This window comes from Apium graveolens, chromosome 9 (genome assembly GCF_009905375.1).
Source record: "Apium graveolens cultivar Ventura chromosome 9, ASM990537v1, whole genome shotgun sequence".
Lineage (NCBI taxonomy): Eukaryota > Viridiplantae > Streptophyta > Magnoliopsida > Apiales > Apiaceae > Apium > Apium graveolens.
In genome coordinates this window covers 7,101,189-7,128,869 of record NC_133655.1, presented here as the reverse complement: position 1 = coordinate 7,128,869, position 27,681 = coordinate 7,101,189, and the positions used below count along the sequence as shown (strand labels likewise).

The window sequence follows — 27,681 nt, the reverse complement described above, 5'->3', positions numbered from 1 at the left end:
CAAGTTCTCAACCTCACCACAGTAACCCACCTACCAGGTAGTAGGTACACACTTCTCATGAATCTAGTACATATTTATTTTACATATTTACATATTTATTTTCCTACTCTTTTTCACGTATTTACATATTTATTTATTTGTTTCCTTAATAATTTTTTTACTATTTGTTTACAAATCTCAAAAATATCAAAATTTACACAAATTATTATCAAATAATTTAATTCGACCCGGCTTACACGAACCTCCAATAAAATTCTCTTTTTATTATTAATTATTGTACTAGAATACTTGATATGCAAAAGTTGGAATAAAACAAGAATCTTTTTCGGAATGTAAAGTATCTTTTTAAATACCCACAAATATCAAAGCAAGTAGGGCTGAAAAAATATTTTCAACATATTTATAAAAATTTAACATTTTCAACCATTAAGACAAAAAGATGACTGCAAAAAAAGTCTTTTTTTTTTAATTTCCACCAATATCAAAGCGAAAAGATGACTGAAAATTTTAAAAAAGCATCACGCTCCATGAACGAAGGTGTAGTACACGCTCTCCCCCTTGACCCGCAATCACAGAAAAAACCTAGACGCGTGTATCTCTCCAACACACTTGCGTAAAAACACACTCCCCCCTTCCCGAATCAGATCTCACCAACTCACAAATCTCTCTCCTCTCTCTCAAACAAAACAAATCTCTCTCTCTCTATCTCTCTCTCTCTCTCGCTCGTATAAATCTCACCCAATCGCCGCTTAATCGCGCACACTGCAGATCCCTCTCTCTCTCTCTCTCTCTCTGTCTCTCTCTTTCAATGGCGGCTTCATCTCTCTCATCTCTCTCCCTCCGCAAACCCTCACCACTCTCTCTCTCATGGAAAACCAACACTCATTTATCCGCCATCTCTCGCTCCACCCTCTCTCTCCCGCGCCGTACCAACCCGATCTTCATCGTCTTCGCCATGGACGCCAAACCGACCGTCCTCGTCGCCGAAAAACTCGGCGAAGCCGGTCTCGATCTCCTCAAAAGCTTCGCAAACGTGGATTGCTCGTACAATTTAAGTCCCGAAGAGCTTTGCACGAAGATCTCTCTCTGCGACGCGTTGATTGTACGGAGCGGGACGAAAGTGAGTAGAGAAGTGTTTGAATCGAGTGCAGGGAGATTGAAAGTCGTCGGACGCGCCGGCGTGGGGATTGATAATGTGGATCTGGCGGCCGCGACGGAGCACGGCTGTTTGGTTGTTAATGCGCCGACGGCGAATACGGTTGCGGCGGCGGAACATGGAATTGCGTTGTTGACGGCTATGGCGAGAAATGTTGCTCAGGCTGATGCTTCTATTAAAGCTGGTTAGTTATTTATTTATGTTTTGCGAGTATTTAATTATTTTGTTTTGTTTTTTCTTTGAGGCATTTCGTCGAACAGGTTGGATTTAATATCGTAATTGTTTATATATTTGTTTTGGAAATGTTGATAGTGTGGTATAGATCTTGTTTACTCTTGTGTTGAGTAGAAATGAAGTGTTTGTTCTGTCTGTGGATCATATTGTGGGTTTTGGTTGTATAATTTTCAATATGTATATGCCTGCCAGGATAGTCGAGTTCATTTGATTGTCATTATCGAATCTTTTATTTTTTGTGAACGAGCTCTTTCTTGGTTGTTAATCATCATCAGTTTCTGCAAGGTGTAAGCAGTTGCAGGATTCTCGAGAATGGAAATGAAATGAAAATGTGTTTAATTTCATTTTTTCTTTGACTCTTGGTGATCTATTTTTGTTTTTTGGTTATAGCTTAGCTTGTTGAATTATAAACTTAGGAACCAAGGAATTAAAATTGAGGATATACGAATTTACCCACACAGCAAGTCCATTCTGCTACTGTGTAAACTACAAATCTGATCCTTATTTCCTTCTGATTACATTTTGTAAGTCAGTGGGAACTGGGAAGAGATCCATAGGGCACCTAAAGATTTGCTGACCTTTAATACACTTGGAATGTGTATTCAATTGTTGTTGCTGTGTATATGGTTTTGTTGGCATGCGGAATAATTAGTAGTATTTAGCAGATAAAAGATGTTTAAGGTCTGTTGATGGCGTATTAAGTCTCTGGATGGTGTATAACATAAAAGAATGATCTGAATTTTTTTATCAATGTAGGAAAGTGGCAGCGAAACAAATATGTTGGTGTGTCTCTAGTTGGTAAGACACTTGCCGTAATGGGTTTCGGGAAAGTTGGTACAGAGGTTGCTAGACGTGCAAAGGGGCTTGGTATGCATGTGATTGCACATGACCCTTATGCCCCAGCAGACCGTGCTCGTGCCATTGGTGTGGAGCTTGTTTCTTTTGATGAAGCCCTTGCTACTGCAGATTTTATCTCACTTCACATGCCATTAACACCTTCTACCTCAAAAATTCTTAACGATGAAAATTTTGCAAAGATGAAGAAAGGAGTTCGTATTGTTAATGTTGCTCGTGGGGGAGTGATTGACGAAGATGCGTTAGTGAAAGCACTGGATTCCGGCATTGTTGCTCAGGTTTTTATCTTCTATCTTTAATGTACAGCTATTCTGGATATGTAGTAGCTTAACATCATCTTTATTCTTCAGGCTGCGCTCGATGTTTTTACTGTGGAGCCACCATCGAAGGACAGCAGGCTGGTACAGCATGAAAACGTGACTGTAACTCCACATCTTGGTGCCAGTACCATGGAAGCTCAGGTTTGTTGTTATTCTAGGTGTTTCCTTCTCATGAGTAGCATTATAGTTTATCGTTGTGTAGAATTAATCACTCTTTATAAAATGCAGGAAGGAGTGGCCATTGAAATTGCTGAGGCTGTTGTTGGTGCCCTAAAGGGGGAGCTTGCTGCAACTGCCGTGAACGCGCCCATGGTACCTGCTGAGGTATTTTACAAAATCTGCAATGTTTGGTGTAAATTCTTTCTTCAGATGAATCTTCCTCCTTCGGATGAACTGAATTAGTGTTGTTTCTTTATGGCAAACTTAACTGGAATTTATATTTCGGATTGATTACAAATAAGCATGGATAATATCATTGTTACTATGAATTCACATTCTATAGTCAAGTGATACTACATGTTTCTAGCGTAAAAGCTAAAAATGGAACTTAGTAGTCCATCTTTTTCCTCTTACATAATATTCAATGTGTAATACCCGATTTTCAAGTTTTAATGGGAGGGTAACCAATGTTTTTATTAAGTTGTCATTTTTCTTTTAGTAGGAAAGATAAACAAATTCTGATGCATGTAATTGTTCATTGTATTTGCAGGTTCTGACAGAGTTAAAGCCATATGTTGTACTTGCTGAGAAACTAGGAAGACTGGCAGTCCAATTGGTCGCAGGTGGAAGTGGTGTAAAATCTGTAAAAGTAACGTATGCTTCTGCTAGAGCTCCTGATGATCTTGACACAAGGCTGCTCCGTGCCATGATCACAAAGGGTATCATTGAGCCTATCTCGAGTGTTTTTGTCAACTTGGTGAATGCTGATTTCACTGCTAAACAGAGAGGAATCCGAATAAGTGAAGAACGAATTCTTCTTGATGGTTCTCCTGAAAGTCCACTTGAGTTAATCCAGGTTCAGATAGCCAATGTAGAATCAAAGTTTGCTAGTGCTATTTCTGATTCCGGAGAGATCAAAGTAGAGGGACGGGTGAAAGACGGCATTCCTCATCTGACAAAGGTTGGATCATTTGAAGTGGATGTGAGTTTGGAAGGTAGCATTATACTCTGCAGGCAAGTTGATCAACCAGGAATGATTGGTACAGTGGGAAGTATCTTGGGCGAGGAAAATGTGAACGTGAGCTTTATGAGCGTTGGAAGGATTGCTCCAAGGAAGCAGGCTGTTATGGCAATTGGAGTGGATGAGCAACCCAGCAAAGAATCTTTAAAAAGGATTGGGGAAGTGCCAGCAGTGGAAGAGTTTGTTTACCTCAAGTTGTGATGTGGATTCAACTTCATTTTCATACATTCTCCCAGTTCAGTGCCCAATATGTTGTCAAATTTAGGGCATAGTTTTGGCGAACTTATATTTTTGTGAGGTGTTAGATGTCAAGTACACAAATAACCCGGCAGTGCGATTATTAGTTTGTATCTTAGTAGTCGTCTGTAGTAACATGAAATATTGTTACTTAGGCGTACTCATTAATTTGATTGTGATGTACTTCAGTTACGACTTACGATGTTCCATATATGCAGCAGTTTTGCTTGTGTTGCTATATTCCTCTGTTTCGTATATGTAGCAGCAGTATATAGATAGCAACATTAGCCAATTACACACTGTGGTGTACTTAATTGTGATCTCCATTGTGTTTCACATATTCCAATCTTGCAGCAGTATAGGGACATGTTCCATCAACCACAACTTGCAGATACACTGAACACCTGAGAACTGAGGTTAGATCTTCAATCTTAGGCTAAATGCATTAAGCAATAGCCATCACATCTGATTCTGTCATACCATCTTAATGTTCTGCAATGGAAGATGAATAAGTAACCATGTCGTTCTGGTTCAAGACCATTGATTGACACGTCAACTTCCATGTTCCTTGCTTATCTTAGGACAGCGAACACCCAGGACTGCTTAATAAAAATGGGTGACATGGTTGAGAATAAACAACGAAATCTTAAAATACATTCAATTACTCATTCATGCTCATCAAGTGTAAACAATGATAAAGGCAGAATAAACAAATAGAGTGAAACTATGGCGAACAGAACAGAAAAAATAAATTGTAAATAAATTGTGGATTGAGGAGCACAACGGCTAGGAAACATAACATGTGGGCATGTGGTTATAGAATCCAACAGGATTTTTGTGTTTCAGTTATACATTTTTTATACAACCCATTCAAGTGGAACAGGCCACCCTACCCCCTCACCAAATTTATTAACTGTATTCCTGCGATCCGGGCATTGTTTGGGATGAAGTATAAATTTAACCTATTTTTATATAAAAATAATAAAAATTGTCAATTTCTGAAAAATTTGACAATTTTAGCCCATAGATACCTAACTCTTAATCAAGTATTTATATTATACCAGATACTCAACTGTCACTCTAATATTTCATATATGAAATACTCAATTACTAGTGGAGTATCTTACACAAATTAAAATACCAAAATGAAAGTGCAATATTCAATCGACTAAAATTGATCATTTTTTGCAGAATAATTATTATTTTTAATTGTTAACGGAGGAATTTGTTAGTAACAAAGTTTAAGGTTCGTAGACGAAAACAAGATCTGTAACGGTGGTTATTCGTCGAAAAACGTGAACAGTAACCGTCAGATTTTATAAACAGTGTTTGGTATTTTTTAATTATTGGTGGGTGAGATTGCTTAGGATTAGTGGTGAATCCTTTGTGCTCTCGCTTCTCACCCCTTGCAATTTGCCTACGTATCCCTATTTATAGGGAATCAAGCCAACGTAGTTCTTGGGGATTAAGAACCTAATGAGCTTAGATCTCTTGTCCCGAAACCCAGTAGGAAACCTACTGGAAATCGTCTTCTACTAGCTTTAGGATTGTCCGCCGATGAGGCCCAACCACAAAGGCCCAAGGCTCATCCGCGACTTCGAGACTTCACGGATAAGACATCTCCCTGGCCAAGGATAACCCTTCGCTACCAGCTGTTTCTTTAATCCGTGGATGCAGGTATAGTCATGGTTCACCCCAAATGTTGGACGCCTCCTTGTCCCCCGGATAAGGAGCCCCTACCAGATTGCAGGACAAGTGATCCCAAGCTTTTGGGTGCAAAGTACAGGATACACCGAAGTCTCCTAACGAGGACACCTGTTGACTACAGAGATAGAGCTCCCAAAGCACACATCAGAATTTACCCCACATCCCCAATGAGGACATTCATTGACTACATGAGGAGGCCTTCCATCCAGACATAGCCCCGGAGGTCTTTGACCACGGACACCGCCTTCCGGTGGTTGCATTACAGGAAGGAGTTTTTAAATAGAGTACCTGCATCAAATAGGTTAGTAATAATAATCTCCATCTTCCTCGAATCATCCAAAGAATCCGTCGAAGTAACCATGCTGAAATCCATATGCAACCTATCTCTTCTACTTAGGGTGCGCCCTAATATCCTCCACAAGTGAAGAACTCTCTCAAAGAATCACTAAAAGCTTTCTTCTCAACAACAGGGCGCGCCTCCCTCCCTCTTCTCATGAGAGCCCACAGTCAATATTCACAGAGTGCATTCAACCAACAATCCTTTAACCAACCAATACGCAGGGCGTGCCTATTCCTTTGGAAGAAAGGAAACTTGTCTTGTCTTCTCCTTAATTTTAGGCGTACATACCTCAACTTTGACCAATCTATCTGATTTTAACCCAAATAATGTTTATACCAATTTTTTGGCATAACAACTACCCCTAAAATTCCATATGCTATTGAAAATGGGATTGGAATTTCCTGTCCTTTAAAATTTGTATAAACTCATGTATCATCAATATTACTTTACAGGAACGTGCCTTCAACAAGGCGCGCCTCTGAAACACAATGTTTTGTCTTTATTCGAATAACTGTAATTATCAGATAGGGTGCGCCTTCAAGAGTGCACGTCCTCTGGATTTCCAACGGTTAAAAATGGTTCCTTCTTTCTCGAGAATCGTGATCGACGTGATGGACGTGATTGACAGCTGTCCCGCGTCTTTTTCAGCTATAAATACAAGTAACTTTTCATTATTTTACTTTTTACTTTTACTTTTTCTCCTTTTTTACTTTCCCCTTTTCTCTAAAAACATCAACACCGGCGGGATCATTTTTTGCTCGGGATCAGCCTTTTTCTCTATCTTTTTTTCAAATTTATCCGGCCAATCCTTTAATTAAGCACAAAGGTAAATGATTCTTCACTTCCTTTTCAATTTTATCAAGTATAATAGACATATTTAGACTATAACTGTTCATCTTCCTTGTTTGTTTTATGTGTTCTTCAATCAACTGTTGTGTGTGTATATGTATGTATAGTTCATATATATCAATTCAGATCCAAAATTTTAAGATTTTAAATTCAAATTTATGTTTTTAGAATATCAACCGCTAATCCGGAGTAAATTACGCCTAATTTAGGATTACGACGCGTCTACTCACACTACGCCATAAATGACTTATTTGCACGTTTTTCCCGGTGTTACCTTAGAAAATGTTACAAAAGGTATGAAATTATGGCCCTATCACAACACCCGGATTTTGGTGTTGTGATAGGCATAATAACATGTTGCAATAACTCAATAAATCTTTGGTGTTGACATAGATGTCTTCTCTATTGCAACATATAGACCGTGTTGCCATAAGTAGTTGATTTTTTTTTAATTTGAATTTAAAATTAAATTTATCTTGAAAAGTAGTATATTTGAATAAAATAGTTTGTAGAGTTTCTTGGAAAGTGAAAGCCCAAAATATAAACAAATTATTCTTATATTTGTAGAAATTGACATATTTTATTATAATTAAAATTAAATGAAATATTTTTATAATTAATTTAATAAAATAAAAAAATTACTTGATATTAGTAAAATATTTTATAAAAATAATACCTTGTAGTACTATTACTTTTTCATAAATTAATTAATTAAATAAATTAATGATAATATTCATAATATATATGATTTAGAGAACATTATTAAATTTATAAAAATTAAAAAATGAATTGATATGGGCTGGGCTGCTGAAAAATTGGATTGGCCGCTAAATTTAGACAGATAGACAGAGGTGAGAAGTGAAATATTCAGACAAAATGAAAGGGAAATAATTTTAGGGATTCACTTTCGTTTCATTTTGAAAAACTCGCCTCACTCCTTCCTTCTTCACTCACTGGCCCCTAATTTCTCGCCTTCTCTCTCTATCTAAATTAGGCTTCGAGGTGAGGTTGAATTTAATTCAAGGGTATGCTAGACTAATTTGATTTTCGATTTTGGTTGGTTAGGTTTAATGACGATTTGGTTGTCGATTTTATGTTTTTTTGAATTGATGCGGATATAATTATGGGTTTTGAGCTTATAGTCTTTTTTGTTTACAATTTCAAGCAGCTGCCTATCCAGCAGATGCTTGATTTCGACTTCCTTTGTAGTTCGTATACCCTTGGGAAACTTTTCGAGATATATTTGTAAGCATGCGTCGTGTTTGTGGATACACACATTTTTATGAATAAATTTATATATTCAATATCTAAACGGAATTTTTTAAGGGCTTAGCCATCAAAGTTTTGGTTCAACAATATATATTGCCATAATTTTCCTGTTATATATACTCTTACAAATGCAATACAACAATACAATGTTTTTCATGATTAAGTAGTTATGGTTTGGTGATTAGGATTCCGTGAAATTGGGTGCGGACTTGATTGTTGATGATGTTTCAGACTGTTAATGATGTCTTGCTAGAAATAACAATGGTCGCCCTGTCTCGCTATCTTAATAGGAAATATGGTAAGTTTGCTCAATTAGCCGAGTACTCATACAATTTAACTCCCATCTCTATGTTTAACACAACGAGTATATTCCTAATCTTAAGTAGCATTGTATTGTTTAGCACCAGTTACTTGTGGGAATGGAAAGGGGCAAGATGTAACAAGGGAAAATTACAAGAATCTGCCAGCAATTGCTCGTCTCTGAGCACTTCTGGCATTTAATATTAGACTATCCCCAATACTTTTGGTAAATTCACAAAATATTTAAGATGTTTAGTCTTTCCTTTTGATGCATTTTTAAGAAAATGCTAATGTGTTTGTCTTCAAACAGCCATTGTCTGAGATGATGAAAATGGAGTCGAAAGTGAAGTGGGGTAACCTGGTTACTTCTGTTATAACTCCGATTACAGTTGTTGTACTAGATGATCCTTTAGATTATGTTCGCAAGGCCAAGACCGTTGTTGATAGAAAGAAGATCTCCTTTGGACCTATATGTTCCTATTCTATCAACAATACGATCATAATAGATTGTACGTAAGAAAATGGGATCATATTCTTGGTTTTTGTGAATTGATTAGTGATAGTATTTTTTTGCAGGGAAAATATTCTTCTCTGTTGTTTCCAATAGAGATAAAGAATATCAGTATGGCCAAACATGAGAGTGATAGTGATGTCTATGATACGGAAGGAAGGTATATATGTTCTTTGCATTTTGTCCAATAATTTCCAACCAATCTTAATGATAACACGCAGAATATATTGACAAGAGTCTTGCTACAAATTTATCATGACCTAAATAATGTTTTTATGTAATCTATCTGAAGTGATTTGTTTTTTACTCTTTTCATATGCAATTGTTTTTGGGTCAGCCCTATTTGCTTTACAACAACTATCTGGAATAAATGTTGTGTTTTATTCAGTGGAATGAAATTCTGAAGAGGAAAGATCTATTCAGGTAATCTCATATTTTCTTAAATTGCACATATTAATGCAATTATATAGTCTAATAAATTGCAGCATCAAATGGTGTCTACATCACTGGGCCTTTTAAAGATTATCCAGCTCCCACTTCTTTTTACCTAGTGTTGCATATCATGTTTTAATTCAAACTTTTGGGGGGAAAGGTTATCTGGTTGGGACACCTGATGAACTTAAATCAACCCTTATTGAATATTTTTCTGCACGGAAGCCTGTTGTCATAAATGTCACTATTGATCCATATGCAGGTGCAGAGAGTGGCAGTTGCAACACAAAAACTGAGAAATGTTACATGACAATTAGGGAGTGTGACGTTGTATTTTTAGTTAGATGGTTTTCAAAATGGGCTTCTGTGCCACTTCTGAGATATTATAAGTACATTATGTTGAATATGTTTTGTAGTTAACTAGTAAGTGGAAGGATCCGCATGTTTTCATAAAAGTGATAAACTATACCAAGTGTCATCTTTACCAATTCTAAATATATGACTGGCATAAACATCTGAATTACTATTTTTCTATTGTATACTTAACTATGTTGTCCTTTTTAACGAGATACAAGTAATTTGTCTATCCTATTTGTTGTCCTGGCTAACAGTAGATGAGGGTTTGATCACTAATCAGACAAGAAAATAATTAGTTTGCAATGCCCATTTTTGTTCATCTACAGAATTATGGAGATATAATGTGTAGAAAAAGACGTTTCTTCAATTTCAATATGGCTGGTGTTGTTTCTACCTCATACTTCTTGCAATCAATGTTTCAACCTTGTAATTTTGTCATTGTAGGTGTTTCTACTCCTATAAAATCCTTGCATTTGTATGACTTCTAGTATTTGATTTGCACCTTATTACATCCGGTTGTTCATTAAGAACATCTATAGTCCATATTTCTAATTCTCATTATACAATACTGACGAAGTTGATATAGTTTTGCTCTGCATATGTTTTTTCCTTTTAATCTCATTATGCTTATTTTGACAGGCTGCTGCTTTGAAAGGAGAAGCTCCTGTTGGACTTCCTCTAAAAGGCGCTTTCCAGGAAATGAGTTGATATTTCATAATGCTAGTAAAATCGGGTTACTCTTAATTAAATACTAATTTTGAAGTCGGGACTGTATAGTAATTAGTTTTTGATATGTACCTGAACGTGTACTTTTATAGAACTTGTTATAGTTCTTATTGATAGTAGAATGTAAATTTTATAGAATTTGGTTCAACTCTTTATAATGATTCATGAGTTTTATATATATTAATTTAATTTGAGTTTTATACCTTGGATATAAATATTTGTCTAATTAATATTTTATTTATAAAATTTAAAAAAAAATAAACAAAAAAAACTATTAAATATGAATATTTTAAAAACTACTGATGTGGGGTTCCACCATGTGAACCCCATTTTTTGTCAGTTAGTATACCTATTGCAACACCAAATATGTGTTGCTATACTCTGAAAATCCTGTTGCAATTGATATCTATAGCAACATATTTTGTTGTGTTACCATAGATTAACAGTGATGTAAGGTTAGATACCTATAGTGACTGCCTTAGAGCAAGTACATCGCGCTGCCCAACTCACCAGGTGGAAGAGAGAGAGAGAGAGAGAGAGAGAGAGAGAGAGAGAGAGAGAGAGAGAGAGAGAGAGAGAGAGAGAGAGAGAGAGAGAGAGAGAGAGAGAGAGCGGGAGAGAGGGAGAGAGCGGGAGAGAGAGAGAGAGAGCGCGAGAGAGAGAGAGAGAGAGAGAGAGAGAGAGAGAGAGAGAGAGAGAGAGAGAGAGAGAGAGAGAGAGAGAGAGAGAGAGAGAGAGAGAGAGAGAGAGAGAGAGAGAGAGAGAGAGAGAGAGAGAAACTGGGCAACTATACATACGCTGGAGAGAAAAGAAAAACTTGGGCATATCCAAGTTAGAGACTCCACCCACTCTGCAAATTTTTAGCATCTTTATGTTATTTTATTAATTTTTTCACAAATCATGTACTTCAACCAACGGTTATGTTACCGTTTTGAAAAAAAAGGTAGTGAACGTTATATATTAAACGTTCAGATTTTCTCCTAGAAATATAAAATTTTCACACTTCTCATTTTATTTTCCTAAAAAATTATTTCTAGAGAAAAATGAATCCCCATCAAAATCCATGTTCAAATCCTCAAAACGCAAACTCGAATTCTCAATCTTCGAACACCCAATCTCCGTATCCATTTCTGAATCCTTATTTTCCGTTTGCCCAAAATACAAATATCGATAATTCTCAATTTTCAAACCCGCAAAATCCATGTTATAATCCTCAAATGCTAAATTCTCAATTCCCATTTCCTAATCCTTTTTACCCCTATGCTCAAAATTCATAATTTCCATACGGTTCAAAATTTTCACATCCAAATTTAGGAAATCAACAAACCCCTACAAATAATCAAAATTCTCCATACTCACAATTTTTTTTTTGATACTACGAATATTATTGATCTAAATGATGATGTCAATGAATTGAATGACCCACGAGGAGGTGCAACCCAGTGGACTTGGACTGAAGATAAACTCTTAATTAGCGCATGGTTGAATGTGTCGATTGATCCCTTGATTGGGGCAGATAATAAAGGTGAAGCATTTTGGGATCGAATTCGTAATTATTGTGAATAAAGTAATCTCGGTCTTATCAAAAGAGGGGTAATAGCTATCAAAAAAAGGTGACAACGAATAAATGAAGGGGCTCATCGATATGGAGCGTGTTATGAGGAAGCTGGGCGAAAAATGGGGAGTGATACAACTTTAGAGAACATGATTGCGACATCTCATGATTTGCATAAAAATAAATACAATAAGAAGCCCAATTTTGAAAAGCATTGGAATGATCTAAAGAGACATCCTAAGTAGAGACAGCCTAAAGAGACAAGCATTGGAACAAATAGTGAAAGTGCAAAGAGAACTAAATTAAGTGATTCTGGGAACTACTCATCATTGATGAATGAAACACCAACAACTAAGAGGAAGGGGAAAGGAAAGGCAGAGTTTAATGATCTTAAGAAAAAAGAGTATGAAGAAATAAAAGCTAGTACATGCAGGAGATGAGATCTAATGGCAGAGTTCAATGAGCTTAAGAAAAAAGAGGAGGCTAGGAAAGAGAATGAATCAGATATGCAACTTCTTATGCTTGATACTAGTATAATGATGTGGCTCAACGAGAGATTCATGCCAAAATGATTGAGGAAGTCAAATCAAGACGCGGTTGGAACTAGCCGTTGGAAACTAGTTGCTTGTTTATTTTTATTTGGAATTAGTTGTTGGAAGCTAGTTGTTTGTTTGATTCTGTTTGGAATAAGTTCTTGGAAGCTAGTTTTTGTTTATTTCTATTTGGAAGTAGCCGTTGGAATTTAGATATTGTTTATTTTTAGTTGGAACTAGCCGTTTCCTTTTATTCCTTTTATTTCCTATATAACATGTTTGTTCTTTGTGATAGTTTTTAACTCATTTTCTTCATTCATTCACAATACAATCAAAATATATACTATAGATGAGAGCTCTGATGTGTCTAAAGAATTTATTGAAGAGTTTTTTTTGATAATTCACTGGAGGATCGTCGCATCGAGCTATTCAACCAAATCTATGGAAAAGGCTCATCAACCATGACTGAACGAGTGATATGCAGAGACCGTGAATGGGGTCATGAACGTTTGGAGAGAGATTATTTTGCTCAAAATCCAATATACCCTCTAGATACATTCCGACGATGGTTCCGAATGGGAAGACACGTGTTTCTTCGAATTGTGGATGTTCTTTCAAATTTTGATCCATATTTTTAGGAGAGGGTTGATGCATTGGGAAGAAAGGGCATATCACCTTTACAAAAATATACGGCGGCCATACGTATATTGGCATATGGAATTGGAGCAGATGTAGTTGATGATTATGTGCGCATTGGTACGTCCACTGTAATTGAATGCTTTGAAAAATTTGTCACCAATGTTATTTTAGTTTTTGATAGTGAATATTTGCGAAAGCCAAACTCAAATGATGTACAACGTCTCCTAAAAATGGGAGAGGCTCGCGGTTTTCCCGGAATGATGGGTAGTATTGACTGCATGCATTGGCAGTGGAAAAATTGCCCTAAAGCATGGAAAAGGATGTTCATGAGTGGTCATAAAGGAGTTCCAACAATATTGCTTGAGGATGTTGCCTCATCGAACCTCTGGATATGGCATGCATTTTTCGGAGTTGCTGGTTCTAATAACGACATAAATGTGTTAGACCGGTCACCGATATTTGATGATGTACTAGAAGGTCGTGTTCCTGAGGTAAATTAAAATATTTCTGGTAACAACTATAACATGGGGTACTATCTAACCGATGGAATCTATCCTGAATGGGCTACGTTCGTGAAAATAATTCCACGCCCACAGGGTGAGAAGAGAAAATTGTCCTCTAAATATCAAGAAGGTCAACGAAAAGACGTAGAAAGGGCATTTGGCGTGTTACAATCTCGATTTGCAATTGTACGCGGTCCAACACGATTCTGGGATAAAGAAGATCTCGCTAAGATAATGAGAGCGTGTATTATACTAAATAATATGATCTTTGAGGATGAGAGAGACACATACGCCACTCCCTTTGGCCCTTTACCATCTTATGATGATGCAACCGATGGCTTACCACCTCCAAACATAGGCGAAGAACCTTTAGCCTCTTATGAAATATATATCGGAAGGATTATCCAACTTCGTGACAGGCAGAAATATCGTCAACTACAATCCGATCTGGTTGAGCATATCACAATGCTCCATAATGGTGGTTAATTTGTTTCAGATGTAATATTTTAAATTGTCATGTTCTTACAATATTTTCATTTTAATTAAGTAATGTATTTTAATAAAAATTAATTTTTATTTTCAATCTTATTTTCATATTTTAATCTTTTTATTTCTTATTAAATTATTTCATTATTAATTAAATCAAGATTAAATATATATATATATATATATATCTTAATTATTTATATCTTAATTATATTACAAATTAAAAATTATATAAAACTGATTAAATAATAATTAATTAGATCTTATCATTTAAATTTATATATATATATCTTAATTATATTACAAATCAAAAATTATATTAAACTAATTAAATAATAGTTAAATAGGACCTACTAAAAGTTGGACTTGGGCTTTGCATTGGAGCTAGTTGGCCAATTAACTTACCAGGCCTATGTTTTGCTTACTTGGCTTCAAAAAGGAGGAAATGGCAGTGGACTTGGGCTTGTCCACTGCACTTGTTCTTAAACCCAACACCGAAAAAGTGTCGCAATAGACCTCTTTTTGCCTATGACAACATTTTTAGGGGTCTATAGCAACACAGTTTTGGTTTTGCTAAAAGCCATCTACGGCGTAGTGTCACCTTCACGAGCAATGAACTCATTATTTCGAACAATTTCTTTAGGGCACGCCAGAGTCATAGGGCGCGCCATCTTATTTTTGATACCCATTCCCTAAGACTTTAAACCTAAACACGCCTTCCTTTCTTAAGGCGTGCCCTAACCACTTTTATATCATTATCGTAACATGAAAGTAACTTTATTCAGGACGTGCTTTCTCCCTTGCTATTTTTTTTATTTTTTCTTTTGGACGCGCCCTCAACAACTTTTTTTTCCTTTTATTTTGACAGATGGAAGACGAGGGCGCGTCTTCTCCATTTCATCTCTTCAAAGAATTTCTTTTGAAGCTTGGGATATATTCTTCTCCCAGTTCTTACTTTGACCCACAACCCCCAAATGCTCATCATACTCCCGAGTTTTTACGTCGAGTGACGCGCCTTGTTCAAGACTCTAAGGAAGGCACACTGATGGCAGATTCTTTAAACAACTCTTCTATGGACAATGTTCATTTAGCTCAAAAGAGAAGCAAGCAAAAACTAATTCAAAAAGAAAGGTCTCTTACTCCTGTTAATGCAGAATTTGATGATGATGACTGGCTAGAGGGGTTGAACGCATATAGGTATAGAAGCACTGAGATTGGAGTTAATGTAGGTGCAGGCCCATCCAAAGTTTCCTACAAATCAATCTCCCCAAGCTTAATGAGGGCGCGCCCACCTCTCCTAATTCTGAGGGCGCACCTAATAAAGATTCTTCTGAACTCAGGGAAGAAGCAAACTTCTTTGATAAGGATATTTATCAATTTTCAAACTCTCTCGCACCTTCTCTTGTCTCTTTTGAGCATTGGGATATCTCTGACAGTGAGGTAGATTTAGACTGGAGTAAGTATGAAGTATGTACTGAGGCCGTGAAAATACGTTTTAGGATAGAGCAGGGGAAATTTTTCTGCGTGGGGCATTCATCTAACTGCTCAGATGAGAAATTAGAATGGTTAATGGAATTCTATGACATGGAAGGTATATGGACGCGCCCTCTTAGTATGATGCGCCCCCACATCTTTAACTATGGCAAAAATTTCAGGATCCCCAGAATGGTCACAAGCCCAAAGCTAGTGTCTTTAGGTGTGGGCGCACCTCTCCATCCCTACTTGAGGGATGTGATTGAGTTATATGATCTGGCCCACCTTCAATTATCTCCCAACAACTACAAACTTGTTCTTGCACTGTACATTATGTACATGGATCTAGGATTCTCTGCACCTTCTATGGAAGAAGTTAGCCATTTCTTCAGCCTCAGAAAGTCTTATCATGGTTACTATTATCTAGTTGTGGAAAAGCAGCATAACAAGAAGGGCTTCTCATCATGGAAAGTTAGACACGAGAAGGGATGGAAATACAGCTTCTTCTACTTATAAGATGTTCCTAGAATTAGAATTTAGTTCAGTATAGATCCAAGTAAGGGCGCGCTTTACTTATGCACCAGACAAGCCTTCTGAGGCTGAAGCCTTCTTTTAATTTTCAACTTTTTTTCTTATTCTCATGTTATTCTTCCCTTCTGCACCAGACAAGCCTTCTGTGCGAGAGCTTGAGGGCCTGCCCAAAGAAAGGGCAGAAGCCGTACTCAAGGTTGATGCTGAGAAATGGAATTTGAAGACGCTCGTTACAGAGTCCAACCTAATGTGAGTTGGCATACTTTCTGATCATGTCGGGACTAAATATAGGTACACGGAGTTTAGGAAAGGCGTCCCCCTCACTCGTGTTGTAAAAGTTGACAGTGATGAAGAGGAGGATGAAGAAGAGGATGAGGATAATACCGCTCAAAATGACCCTCCTCTTTGTTAGAATATTGATAGTACCTGTTGGGGCGCCCCTTGCCTGTAAGATGCGCCCTCATTATATTTCATTTATTGTTGCCTTAGTTCCTCTATTCATACGTTGTACATTGTACTTTACTCATCTTGTATTTGCATTTATCTGCTACTTTTATGTATCATAAACACATGTATTACTTATTTAATAGCAACTTTAATCTTGTTTGGGCACGCCCTAAACTCTAGGCATGCCTTTTCACTATGTTTACTAATGTTTTTCATATGTTTTATGCAGAAATGGCTCCTCCTAGAATTCCCAAGTCATTTGGGGCGCGTCCTAGCGACAAATCCAAGTCCAAACCGCCAAAAAAAGATACACCAAAGGCTCAAACACCAATTCTTGCTCCTCCTTCTGTTCTCCAACCTACCCATGTCCCAAAAAGGACGGTGGTAGATTTAACTGAAAAATAGGGCACGTCCAAGAGGCCCCGAACAGAGGGCGCGCCCTCTGGCTCTTCCACAACAGCACTCAACCATCTTGGCCCTTTGGGTTGTGCTTATGTTACTGATCAAGAAGTCAATCAGTCACAATCAATGAGCTTAGAAGAATCCATCAAGGCTTCGGTTAAAGCCTCTTGTCAGCTAATGTTTCATTCCCTTCAAGCCATGGATCAAATCTTGGAGGATAAGGCGTGTTTGAAGCATTTACAGGGAGATAATATTATCCTCCAAAATAATCTCAAGGACAAGGACCTTCTTCACTCTAAGGACATCAAAGAAAAAGACTCTCGGATCTCTTTTCTCAAAGGAGAAGTGGAAAACTTGACTTCTCAACTTGAAATTGCCAACAAGGAGGCTGAGTTTCTCCACACAGAGCTTGCGGAAACAAAACTAAGAGGGGAACATCTTGTGGACCAGGAGAAGAATGGCTGGATGGAATAGAGGAGATTAGCAACAGATGAAGCCTTTGTTAATGGTTTCCACTTCTACAGGATTGGGTTCGTGGCAAACGACCCTGAATATATCTTTGAAATGTTTGGCGAGGAAAATATTGCAGAGATGATGAAATTAAAGAAAGAGTATGCAGCAGAAATCAAAGAAAGAAGAATTGAGCTAGGGCTAGAAGAAGAGGAAGGTGCGCCCAAAGACATGCCTGAAGTTGATACCTCTATTCCCCTTCAGTCAATTCCTCCAACTGATGATACCCAGAGCGCGCCTTGATTCTCTGCTACCTTTAAATCCTGTTTGAACTAAATCCTTTAATACCTTGAGGAGCCAGCCCTCTTTTGATGTTGTGCATAGTTGTAAGACTATACTTTCCATTACTTTTGCTTTTAATTATGCCCATTTAATGCTTCTTATTTTTTCTCTGATGTCTTTTAAGTAAAATTTTCTAAGTATAAAAACTTAGAGCGCCTCCATTATCAGGGCGTGCTCTGATATTCCAACTGTAGGTAAACTTAGAACGTGATATTATTTTGAAGCGACTTTTGAAAAGGGGTGCCTCATTATGGCTACATTACTGTTGGTTATTTTATCTATTGTGAACCTTGATTTTCCAAGTCAGATTGATGTCACTATCTTGCTTTATATTATAGTCATAACTTTGGACTTGGCAGACAAGTTTGATTATGACGCGTCTACCTTTAGGGCGCGCCTCCAAACTTAGCAGATATTTATATCAGGATTCTTTTCAAATCCTCATTCAGAGGGCGCGCCTACCTATAATCTGTAGGTTGTACACATCCCTTAATATATATATATGGACTTCAAATATTATAAGTGAAATACCATAACATGGATACCTTTCTGTTTGTGTAGTCTAAATTAATACAGCTTTTCCCAAATTATTATCACTAAGGCACGCCCACCAAACAGGGCGCGCCTTATCTTATAAGAGCGCAAGTACTTAGACAAACAAACAACTAAAGTAACTTTTCTTCTTTTATTGATAATATACTCTAGTGTAAAAATTACACGAGTCCCATGGCTATTATGCCTTATGGGGAAATTATTTGAAAATTTTATCCTTCAGCTAGTTCCAAAGTTCATAGTCATACATACCACCCCCTAGGATAGAAGGAATTTATTTGCTACTAGTGTATTACATAAAAATCAATCATAGAAGTGGGGGGCCAAAGTCGCACCCTACTGATAATACTTTTGCAAGTGCTCTGCATTCCAAGCTCGAGGGATGAGCTTGCTATCCAAATATTCCAAGCGATAAGTCCCCTTCCAAAGTATAGCTTTGACCCTATATGCTTCTTCCAAATTAGCTCCAAGCACTCCATACTGAGCTATTTTAGTATTTGGCATGACTTTTGGCAAAATAAGATATCCCACCTTATAAGGTACAGACTTCACTTTCTTGTTAAAATACCTTGCAATTCTCTGCTGATTTGCAACAAGTTTCAATTGAGAATTCATTCTGGCTTCATCTAGCAAATCCACGTGGAGCCTTTGATTAACCTTTGCATCCTCCTCGATAAATAAATCCCTTCCCAATGATCATGCTCCCACTTCTACGGGGATCATAGCCTCATACCCGTAGGTTAGCATAAAAGGGGACTCACCCGTAGTCGACCTTGGAGTTGTATTATAAGATCAAAGGACCATTAGTATCTGCTCTGGCCAATCTCCTTTTTTCTCCTCCAGCTTGGCCTTTAGAGTATGCTTAATGATCTTGTTTATGGCCTCAGCCTGGCCATTAATTTGTGGGTGACAGACTGCAGCGAAATCTTTCTTAATGTTCAAGTCTTCGCAAAGCTTTCTCAACTATTTACTGTCAAATCGCTTCCCATTGTCAAATATGAGTTTATACAGAATACCAAATCTGCAGACTATAGAATTGAAGAAGAAATCTTTGATTTTATTAGCCGTGATTGTGGCCAACGGCATAGCTTCCGCCCATTTTGTAAAATAATTAACAGCCACCACGGCATACTTCACACCCCCTTGGCTTTGGTAAGTTCTTCAATGAGGTCAATTCCCCACATAGCGAAAGGCCAGGGACTTTCCAACGAAGTTATGGATGTTGCTGGGGCTTTTGAATAATTAGAAAATCGTTGGCAACAATCACATGCCCTAACAAACTTGAAAGCATTTTCTTTCATGGTTGGCCAATAATATGCCTGTCTAAGTACCTTTAATGCCAACGAACCACCCCCCGAGTGGTTACCGCAAATATCTTCATGTACTTTTCTCATAATATAATTTCCTTTTTCCAGATCTACATATCATAAAAGCGGTTGATTAAACCCTCTCTTATATAGCACCCCCATCATACTCAACGTACTTCACAACTTGATAATGAAGGTGTCGAGCCTGTAGCTTGTCTTCCGGCAAAGTCCCTGCTCGGATATAATTGTGAATAGGGGTCATCCAAGTCTCTTGTGGGATCTCTTACATCTGAAACACACTTATTTCTAGAATACTTGGAATTTTTTGAATTCCCAAGGGAATCTGCCCTAGCAACACGCTGTCCATCTGTGAGCCCATTTTTGTCAAGGCATCCGTATTTCTATTTTCTTCTCTTGGCACGCCTTCCAACTTGGCGCTATCAAATCTTATAAGCAAGCGCTGCACACATCTCATATATAACTCAGTTCGAAGACCTCGGGCCTAGAATCCTCCATTGACTTGATTTACTACCAACTTTGAGTCGCTCTGAGGTATCAAATTCATGACCCCTACTTCCAAATCTATCTTCAGGCCATTGATTAGTGCTTCATACTTAGGGCTGAGCAAAACTGAACCGAAACCGAAAAACCGAACCGAACCGGATAGTTTCGGTTCGGTTTGGTTTATATTTTTTTCTAAATTTCGGTTATTAAAGTTTATCAGTTTTAACCGAAATAAATTTGGTTTGGTTCGGTTTCTTCAAATACCGGTTCGGTTAAACCGGATTAACCGAATTATATTTCTATATATATTTAAATAATATCTTATATAATATACAATATACTATATATTAATTATTAATTATATTACTTATAGTTTAATACTAAGTAGTAGTAGTCTAGCTTATTCACGACTCCCAGACCCCAGGTACTATCTTCGCCAATATAATCTAACAGTGCATGTGCATCCGGCTCCGACAGGTTCTGGTGGACTCCGATAACTCAATTTGTAATCTCCAATTGCCGATCCAATTTTGAGTACAAAAGATTGTTCATATTCTTCATTAATTAATAACTGTTAATTAGATATTAGAGATTCATCAGCCTATCGTGCACTTTCTTTAATTATTATCCATGTAAGTATGTGTATGTATATGTGATTAGTACTTGATTTTCAAATATTTCGGTTTTGAAAAACTGAACCGAATAACCGAAATATTTCGGTTCGATTTTTGGTTCAGTTTATACATAAGTTCGGTTCGGTTTAAAAAAAAAAAAATTCGGTTTCGGTTAATTCGGTTCGGTTTAGTTTCTAACCGAACCGACCGAATGCTCAACCCTATTCATACTTAGCATCATTGTTGGTGACATAAAACTTAAAGTGACTGGCACTCATCAAATGATGTCCTTCCAGGGTAACCAAAAACAATATGCTATTATTCACAGCCGCATCGACACGCAAGACCCACCAAGGGTGTGGGAACTCTTCTCTCACTTCGACAGGGGTATTTCCTTGTGAGGAAGGTTCTGCTAACACTATAGCCTTATAATCTACCTCGGAATCAAACTCAAGTATGAAATCAACAAACGCTAGCCCCTTGATTGCTGTGTGAGGGAAATATTCCATATCGAATTATCCCAACTCTACTGCCCACTTTAGCATTCTCCCTGACAATTTTGGCTTATGTAAAATGTACCTGAGGGGACAGGCGGTGCAGACCTCTATTCGATCAGCTTGGAAGTATGGCCTCAGCTTTCATGCCACAAGGATAAGGGCATATACTGATAAGTTGACTTTATATCTACTTGGAACGCTTCATTACAAGCTTAATTTGGTGTTTTGGACTCAATTTATTGGTATTTTTGATGTGTTTTTGTGCTATTGCATTCCAGGCATCAGTTAAAGGAAGAAAGAAGCTTTTCAAATAATTATGGTGAAAACGATCAGAATTGGAAGCCTATGCCATTCTAAAATTGTAGAGAATCTCGTTAGATTCACGTGGGCAGTTGAATCGCCTAATTCTGAAGAGCAGAACTCAAGATACGGCCAAAAGAAGAATTGTCAGAAATTTTCCAGAATGTTAACGCGGCCACGCCAGGACCAGCGCGCCCGCGCTGCTGAAAACACTATTCTAGCGCGGGCGCGCTGCCCGAAAATAGCGCCCGCGCCCGGTTTCTGCCCCAGAATCCTGATTTTAGTCGAAATTGAAGATTTTGAGAGTTCTGGTCATCCTGGAGCCTATATATAACAATAAAAGACGTTTTAACAACAAGGAGACCTGATAGAGCAATAAGAAGACCTAGAGAGCACGAGAAGGCTACGGAGAAGAAGACATTTATTTTCTTTAATATAGTTGATACTTGGATGCTCGTTTTCGATTTGTCTTTGAACCCTAGTACTCTTGTATTGTTTATTATCATGCTTTCATTGGAACCCATGGTGATGATGAGTTCGATTATGAACTAATCGTTATCGTGGGGTTCTAACGGATTTATTTATGGATTTCTTTAGTTAAATTGTTTCGATACCTTAGTGTGTGATGATTGATTGATATCCTAGTATTGGTTGTGCTCATTCGTCTTATGTGCATAGCTAACATATAAGATAGCGTGTTAATCTCTATTGAAGCGACAGTGAATTTAGAGGTTTAGAACTTGCCATGCTAGCATAGGTTCATGTGTTATTGTTATGCATGATTCGTAGGTAATTTTAACCATGTTACTAGCCCTATATAATCACTATAGATAACTTGTGCATTAAAGCGTTATGTTTTCAATTCTTATAGACATATAAGAACTAAGCATAATTGGTGTCTACTCAACTTCTATCTCTTTTGTGGATGCTTGGTAGTAGGGTATTCGTACAAAAAAAGTTGGCGTTTAATAGTTTTGTATTATATAGATTAGTGTAATCACCATTACATGCTAAGATTAAGAACAAAAAGGCTATTGAATAAAGTATTTAATGAAGTTAGGATCCCATGTTTGTCTCATATAAGTAATTCAACCTTAATTCTCTTAGTTAATGCTATTTAGTATAATCTCATAGTTTAATCAAAACCCAATTTGTTATTTGTCTTAGCATTGAGCGATAACCATACATTGTTGCATAGGTGCATAAATTGAACTTAACCTAAACCAGTCTCTGTGGGAGCGATAACCATACATTGTCCCAATATGTTTGTAGAAGGGGGGGTTGAATACAAACTATACCGTTTAATCGAATAAAATGCGGAATAAAAAAGTGAAATAAAATTCAAGTTAAATAAAACTATTATTAAACTTGAAAGGTGTTACAACAACGGTATCGTTTACAAGGGATTAATCTCAAATAAATTATTCCAAATCTAGAATAAATTCGACATGAACTTTTTTTATTTTTGAAATAAAAAGGATCAAATGCTAAATGCAATTTGAGATTAAGTTCTAGGGATTTTGATCCGCTAGATAGTTACACAAGAATAAGAGAAGGATTTCTAGTGGTTTAGATTTAACAATAAATACTAGAAATTAGTGTCCTGAGATATTGCAATTAGTTCTCTGCTTTTTCTTTGTTCTGTGTTCTTCAGTGTTTGTTGTGATATTCAATGCTCTGTCTGTTGAAAATCAGTTGCTGCTCTTTTATATTCAATCAACCTATGATTTTAATTGGCAAGACAATCCTGTTAGCTCAGCAAGACAATCCTTTTAACTGGTAGAACTTTCGGTAGGAGAATCGATTGAACTGGTAGAACTTTCGGTAGGACAATCGATTGAACTGGTAGAACTTTCGGTAAGACAATCGATTGAACTGGTAGAACTTTCGATAGGACTATCTAAAAAGGCTTGGAAATACTTTCGGTATGACAATCCAATTGTCATACCAGTTCAAATATTTGTCTTGCTGATTTAATTTTGAATATTAATTCAAAATCATTTCTGAAAAATGCATAATATTAATTCAGAATTAATTAACCAATTAATTCAATTAATCAATAAATTAATCTTTGCAGATATAATTTATTTTCTTAATTAAATTATATGACTTAATTAATTAATAGATAATTAATACTAATCTAGAACAGCAACCACTCTTTTGATAATCTTCTGAAAATCACTGAAACTTATGAATCTATTTCACCACTTCAATATTGACACTCGATGTACAGTCTGTGATGTTTCTTCATGTATTGATTATCTTCAGATTAAATCCCTGTAATTAAGTGATACCCTGACCAGATCTCTGTCACTTGATTAAAACCACAATCTTGATTTATATCACCGAGGCTTGATCAATTTCTTGAGCTTCTTCCAGTGAATTAAGTCCTCAAGTCTGTAGATGAACAATGTTACTTAATCCTTTGACATATGTTACTTTGAGAGATCTCTCTGACGATAGAGCCACTATTTACTTGTTACATCCTTATTTGAGTTGAGTTAAATCCTCGAATAAACAAATAGGCTATGACATATGCCTTTCAATCTCCCCCTATTTGTTTGTTAGAAAATAACTACAAATACCTAGAGGATAACTCAACTAACAAATAAGAAAAAGATATAAACATTAATGCAAAGTAAATAGCAGAAAAGCTCTAGATTATATTTAACATTTTCCAGATTCCAAAAGAAATTTACAAGTGAATACAAGATAGATGTTCCTCTAGACTGAACATATAACTATATTAGTCTATCTTGATTCATAAAGCTCTAAGCATATTACATTAAGTTTTGAGCTAATTGAATTTAGTTGTCTTCCCTTTCGAATTCACCTTCTTCCAAATCTTGAAACAACTCCTTGTCAAAGACACGATCCTTTTCTGAAGTGAAGCTGGCTGGTCTGACTGGTTGAACTCCAACTGACTTTAGCTTATTCTTGAACTGATTGCACCTTTTAATATTCTTTTCACAATAAGCTTGAATCAGATCAGCAGCTTGAGTTTTCAACATGGATGAGTATCCGGCAGTTCTTAAGTGATGTTCCATCCAAACAAGATGCTTAGCAGAGTAGTCTTTAAGAGATTGTGAATCGAGCTGGCAGATTTGAAGACAGTCAGACTTAAAGAATCTTACCTGATGAGGATTGTTGACCACTTGAGGACTAGCCCTGTTGGCAAACTCTTTGAGCCTTTCTCGAAGAACTTCATTCAATTTTGAGCTTCTTTTGACTTTGTTGAGAAGTACCCAAATCTCTGATAAAGAACAATTCTCAAAAAGATGAAGTGATACCTTGAAAGATCCTTCGCTCTGACAATATATAAATATGCTCATTTCATTTAGAGATCTGTCAAGGGCAGCTGTGATCCTTGAGACTTTAGTCTTGATAGCATTCATGTACATGTCATTGTTTGGATTAGAGATTTCCAGCTTGTCAAGAAGATGTAGAAACTGCCTATCATTGTTTGTGCTCAGCTGAGGCATATCAAGTACTCTCTTAGCTTCATCCCATTTTTCACCAATCTTCAGTTTGACATCTCTTCTCATTTCTTTAGCTTTAATGTCATGAAGACGTTGCTTTTCAAGAGTTTCTGTTCGTTTAATGTTTTTCCTCATGTCAATGATCTGGGATACCTTTTTGAGTTCAGCTTCTTTTCTTTTCAACTCTGACTACTGCTGCTGAAACTCTTTCTCAAAAACAGGATCCACTTGAGCTTCATCTTCCCATTCTCCAAAATCACTTTACTCCTCAGCTTCAAAAAAACCATCTTTATCTTCCAAGACTGGTTCTCCACTATAGTAGACATCATCAGCCTTCCCTGTGTCTCCAGCAGAAGAATCTTTTTCTTTTCCCTTTCCACTTCTTCCTTTCTTCTCCCCCTTAATTGAGGAATCCTCTACAGACTTTCCTCTAGACCCTCCATGACCTCCATCACCTCCAGAGCCTGAGCCTCCACCAGACGGCCCTTCAAAGAAAGTCCTTTGTTCTTCATTAGGGTAGTGAGAATTTTTGATCATGAAGTACAAGTGCTTCATCCCTTCATTGAGATGTTCCATGCCCGTTTCTATCTTTAGAAATCTGGAGGAGTCCGGCGAATGATTCATTTCAACCAGGTCTTCAAGAGAAGTCATTCTTGTATGGAGAGAGCAGAAGTTTGAAATGTCTTCAGCTGATAAAGTTGGAGATGCCTGGATTGAGTTAAGTTTTGGTACAACAGAGGTCTTCAAATCTGATATCTCAATCCTGATGAGAGCCATCTGATTATTGACAGAGGTGGAAGAAGAAGACCGTTCAACCACTTGTGCTTTGAATGATTGAGCCTCAGCCTGACTTTTTGCAAGTTGTTCTTTCAGAGCAGCAATTTGAGCTAACAGATTTTCAGTGTTTGTGTCTGTGTGTGCGCTCACCTGAGTATCTCTCCTGTTTGGTTCACTCAACTCACGTGCTTGTGTATCTCTCAATATAAGTGCTCGTGAGGAGCCATCCTGTTGATGTTCTTCTGTACCTGCATTTGAGATCACCCTAGCCTCTTCAAGAGAGGTCAGTGGTGGTGCAATGGGAATTCGCGAGTCCCGATCCTCAATCAAATCTATCTTTTCATGTGAAATAGATGTCTGAATTGCTTCAGGGATAGATTGACCGAGTTGCCCTCCACTTTCTCCAGATAAATCTGCGAGTGGAGAATCCCGTGAGGGAGCCAGAGGTGTTGGATCTGGGAGGGGAGAAAATGACTCTATCAAAGGTGGCTGAGAGTCAGATTTTCCCTCAGAAGCATGTGACTGCTCTTGTGCCGTAACTATGGCTGGCACTGTAACCGAATTAATGTGCACTCCTCGCTCTGTGTCCTGAGTATCATCTATTAGTCTGTATGCTTCCATTGTGAGTAATGGAAGTGTGCTTGACTCAGTACAGGATGCCATGACCCTATGGCGAATTTCAATAGATTCATCCTGTTGAGAGAATGTCTCTAGGAACTGTTCACTGGCCATATCAAAGTCCATGTCCTGTTGGGAGGACAAGGATGGGCTTTCAGATGCCTCAGGAAATGTTCTTCTTTTCTTGGGAGGAGGCAGAGCTGAGGGTTCATTCACATCCAACAACATACTACTTCCTACTAACCTTCTCGGTAACATTTTAGACAGTGGGGGAGAGGTTGAGATAGGTCGTGACTCTGTGTTTGGCTCTATGACCTGGGATTGAAGCTGCGGTTCTACAACTTCATGGTCAGCCCTATCAACCACTGGGGGTCTTTCAACAGAAGTAGGAATAGTTTGAGAGTGAAGAATTATTACCTGCAGTGGAAGAGCATCTGATATTTGAGCCTGGGTGGCTGGAACCACTGGAGGTTGAGCTTGCTGTTCATGACCGGGAAGATTGAAAATTGGAAAAGGAATGTAAGTGGCCATGAAAGCAGATACAAGTACTGGAACTTGCATGAATTTAAAAGTTGTGTCTTGGCGTGTGTAAATCTTTTTGCTTACTGGAGGGGGTTCAGTTACTGATGAGTTAGCAAAAAGAGCCTTATGCTCAGGTGTGAGAAGATGTTCTGCTATAAGCATGATAAAGCGAGCGTAATAGCAAGAAACCCTACGATTTGTAAAATGATCACGTAAAGCAGTAGTGAGACGTCTCAGAAGAATGGGTAAAAGTAGTTTGCCAAAATTGATCCTTTGATTGAAAACAACCGTAAGACCAATATACTGCAGAGTGGAAGTGATATTGTGAAAGTTGGATTTAGTGCAGTTGGCAAATACTTTGGAAAATGTATCGAAGAAAATATCCCATTCAGAAACCAAATTGGATTTAGACAACTTGGTTAAATTAATCACCCCCTGATAGTGAATAGCATGGAAAACGTTTGAAATATCATTTTCAGAGGGTAAATTACAGAAATTGTCCATTGGAAAATTTAACGCTCGATTGATGACTGTTTCATCAACTACATACTGTGTGTTTGCCACGGTGAATGAAAAGATTTAAAATCATCGGCCATATTAGAGGTTGTGCAAATCAGTCTGAGCAGATCGACATTTAATAGCACATTTGATTTAATAGCAGAGCTAACAATTGAATG

At 37.3% G+C, this 27,681-nt stretch overlaps 3 protein-coding genes and 1 long non-coding RNA gene across 8 annotated transcripts; all 4 read left to right on the top strand.

Annotated features, from left to right (window-relative positions):
- Window positions 1-643: 643 nt before the first annotated feature.
- LOC141683248 (D-3-phosphoglycerate dehydrogenase 1, chloroplastic-like) lies at window positions 644-4,222 on the top strand. Its single transcript, XM_074487943.1, has 5 exons — window positions 644-1,340; window positions 2,147-2,523; window positions 2,596-2,706; window positions 2,794-2,889; window positions 3,275-4,222. The coding sequence occupies exons 1-5, from the start codon at window positions 809-811 to the stop codon at window positions 3,944-3,946; spliced, it is 1,788 nt and encodes a 595-aa protein (XP_074344044.1). The 5' UTR covers window positions 644-808; the 3' UTR covers window positions 3,947-4,222.
- Window positions 4,223-7,755: 3,533 nt separating this feature from the next.
- On the top strand, window positions 7,756-10,545 carry LOC141687021 (uncharacterized). Of its 5 annotated transcripts, XR_012560900.1 has the most exons (6): window positions 7,767-8,123; window positions 8,333-8,673; window positions 8,758-8,800; window positions 9,024-9,118; window positions 9,296-9,381; window positions 10,387-10,545. It is a non-coding gene; the product is annotated as an uncharacterized LOC141687021 (long non-coding RNA). The 5 variants fall into 5 exon arrangements; XR_012560901.1 differs by having other exon boundaries at window positions 8,333-8,445; window positions 8,549-9,118; XR_012560899.1 differs by having other exon boundaries at window positions 8,758-9,118.
- A 1,555-nt stretch (window positions 10,546-12,100) lies between these two features.
- LOC141684943 (uncharacterized) lies at window positions 12,101-13,700 on the top strand. Its single transcript, XM_074490075.1, has 2 exons — window positions 12,101-12,157; window positions 13,200-13,700. The coding sequence occupies exons 1-2, from the start codon at window positions 12,101-12,103 to the stop codon at window positions 13,698-13,700; spliced, it is 558 nt and encodes a 185-aa protein (XP_074346176.1).
- Window positions 13,701-13,724: 24 nt separating this feature from the next.
- On the top strand, window positions 13,725-14,189 carry LOC141684942 (uncharacterized). The gene has a single exon (XM_074490074.1). The coding sequence runs from the start codon at window positions 13,725-13,727 to the stop codon at window positions 14,187-14,189; it is 465 nt and encodes a 154-aa protein (XP_074346175.1).
- The last annotated feature ends 13,492 nt before the right edge of the window (window positions 14,190-27,681 follow it).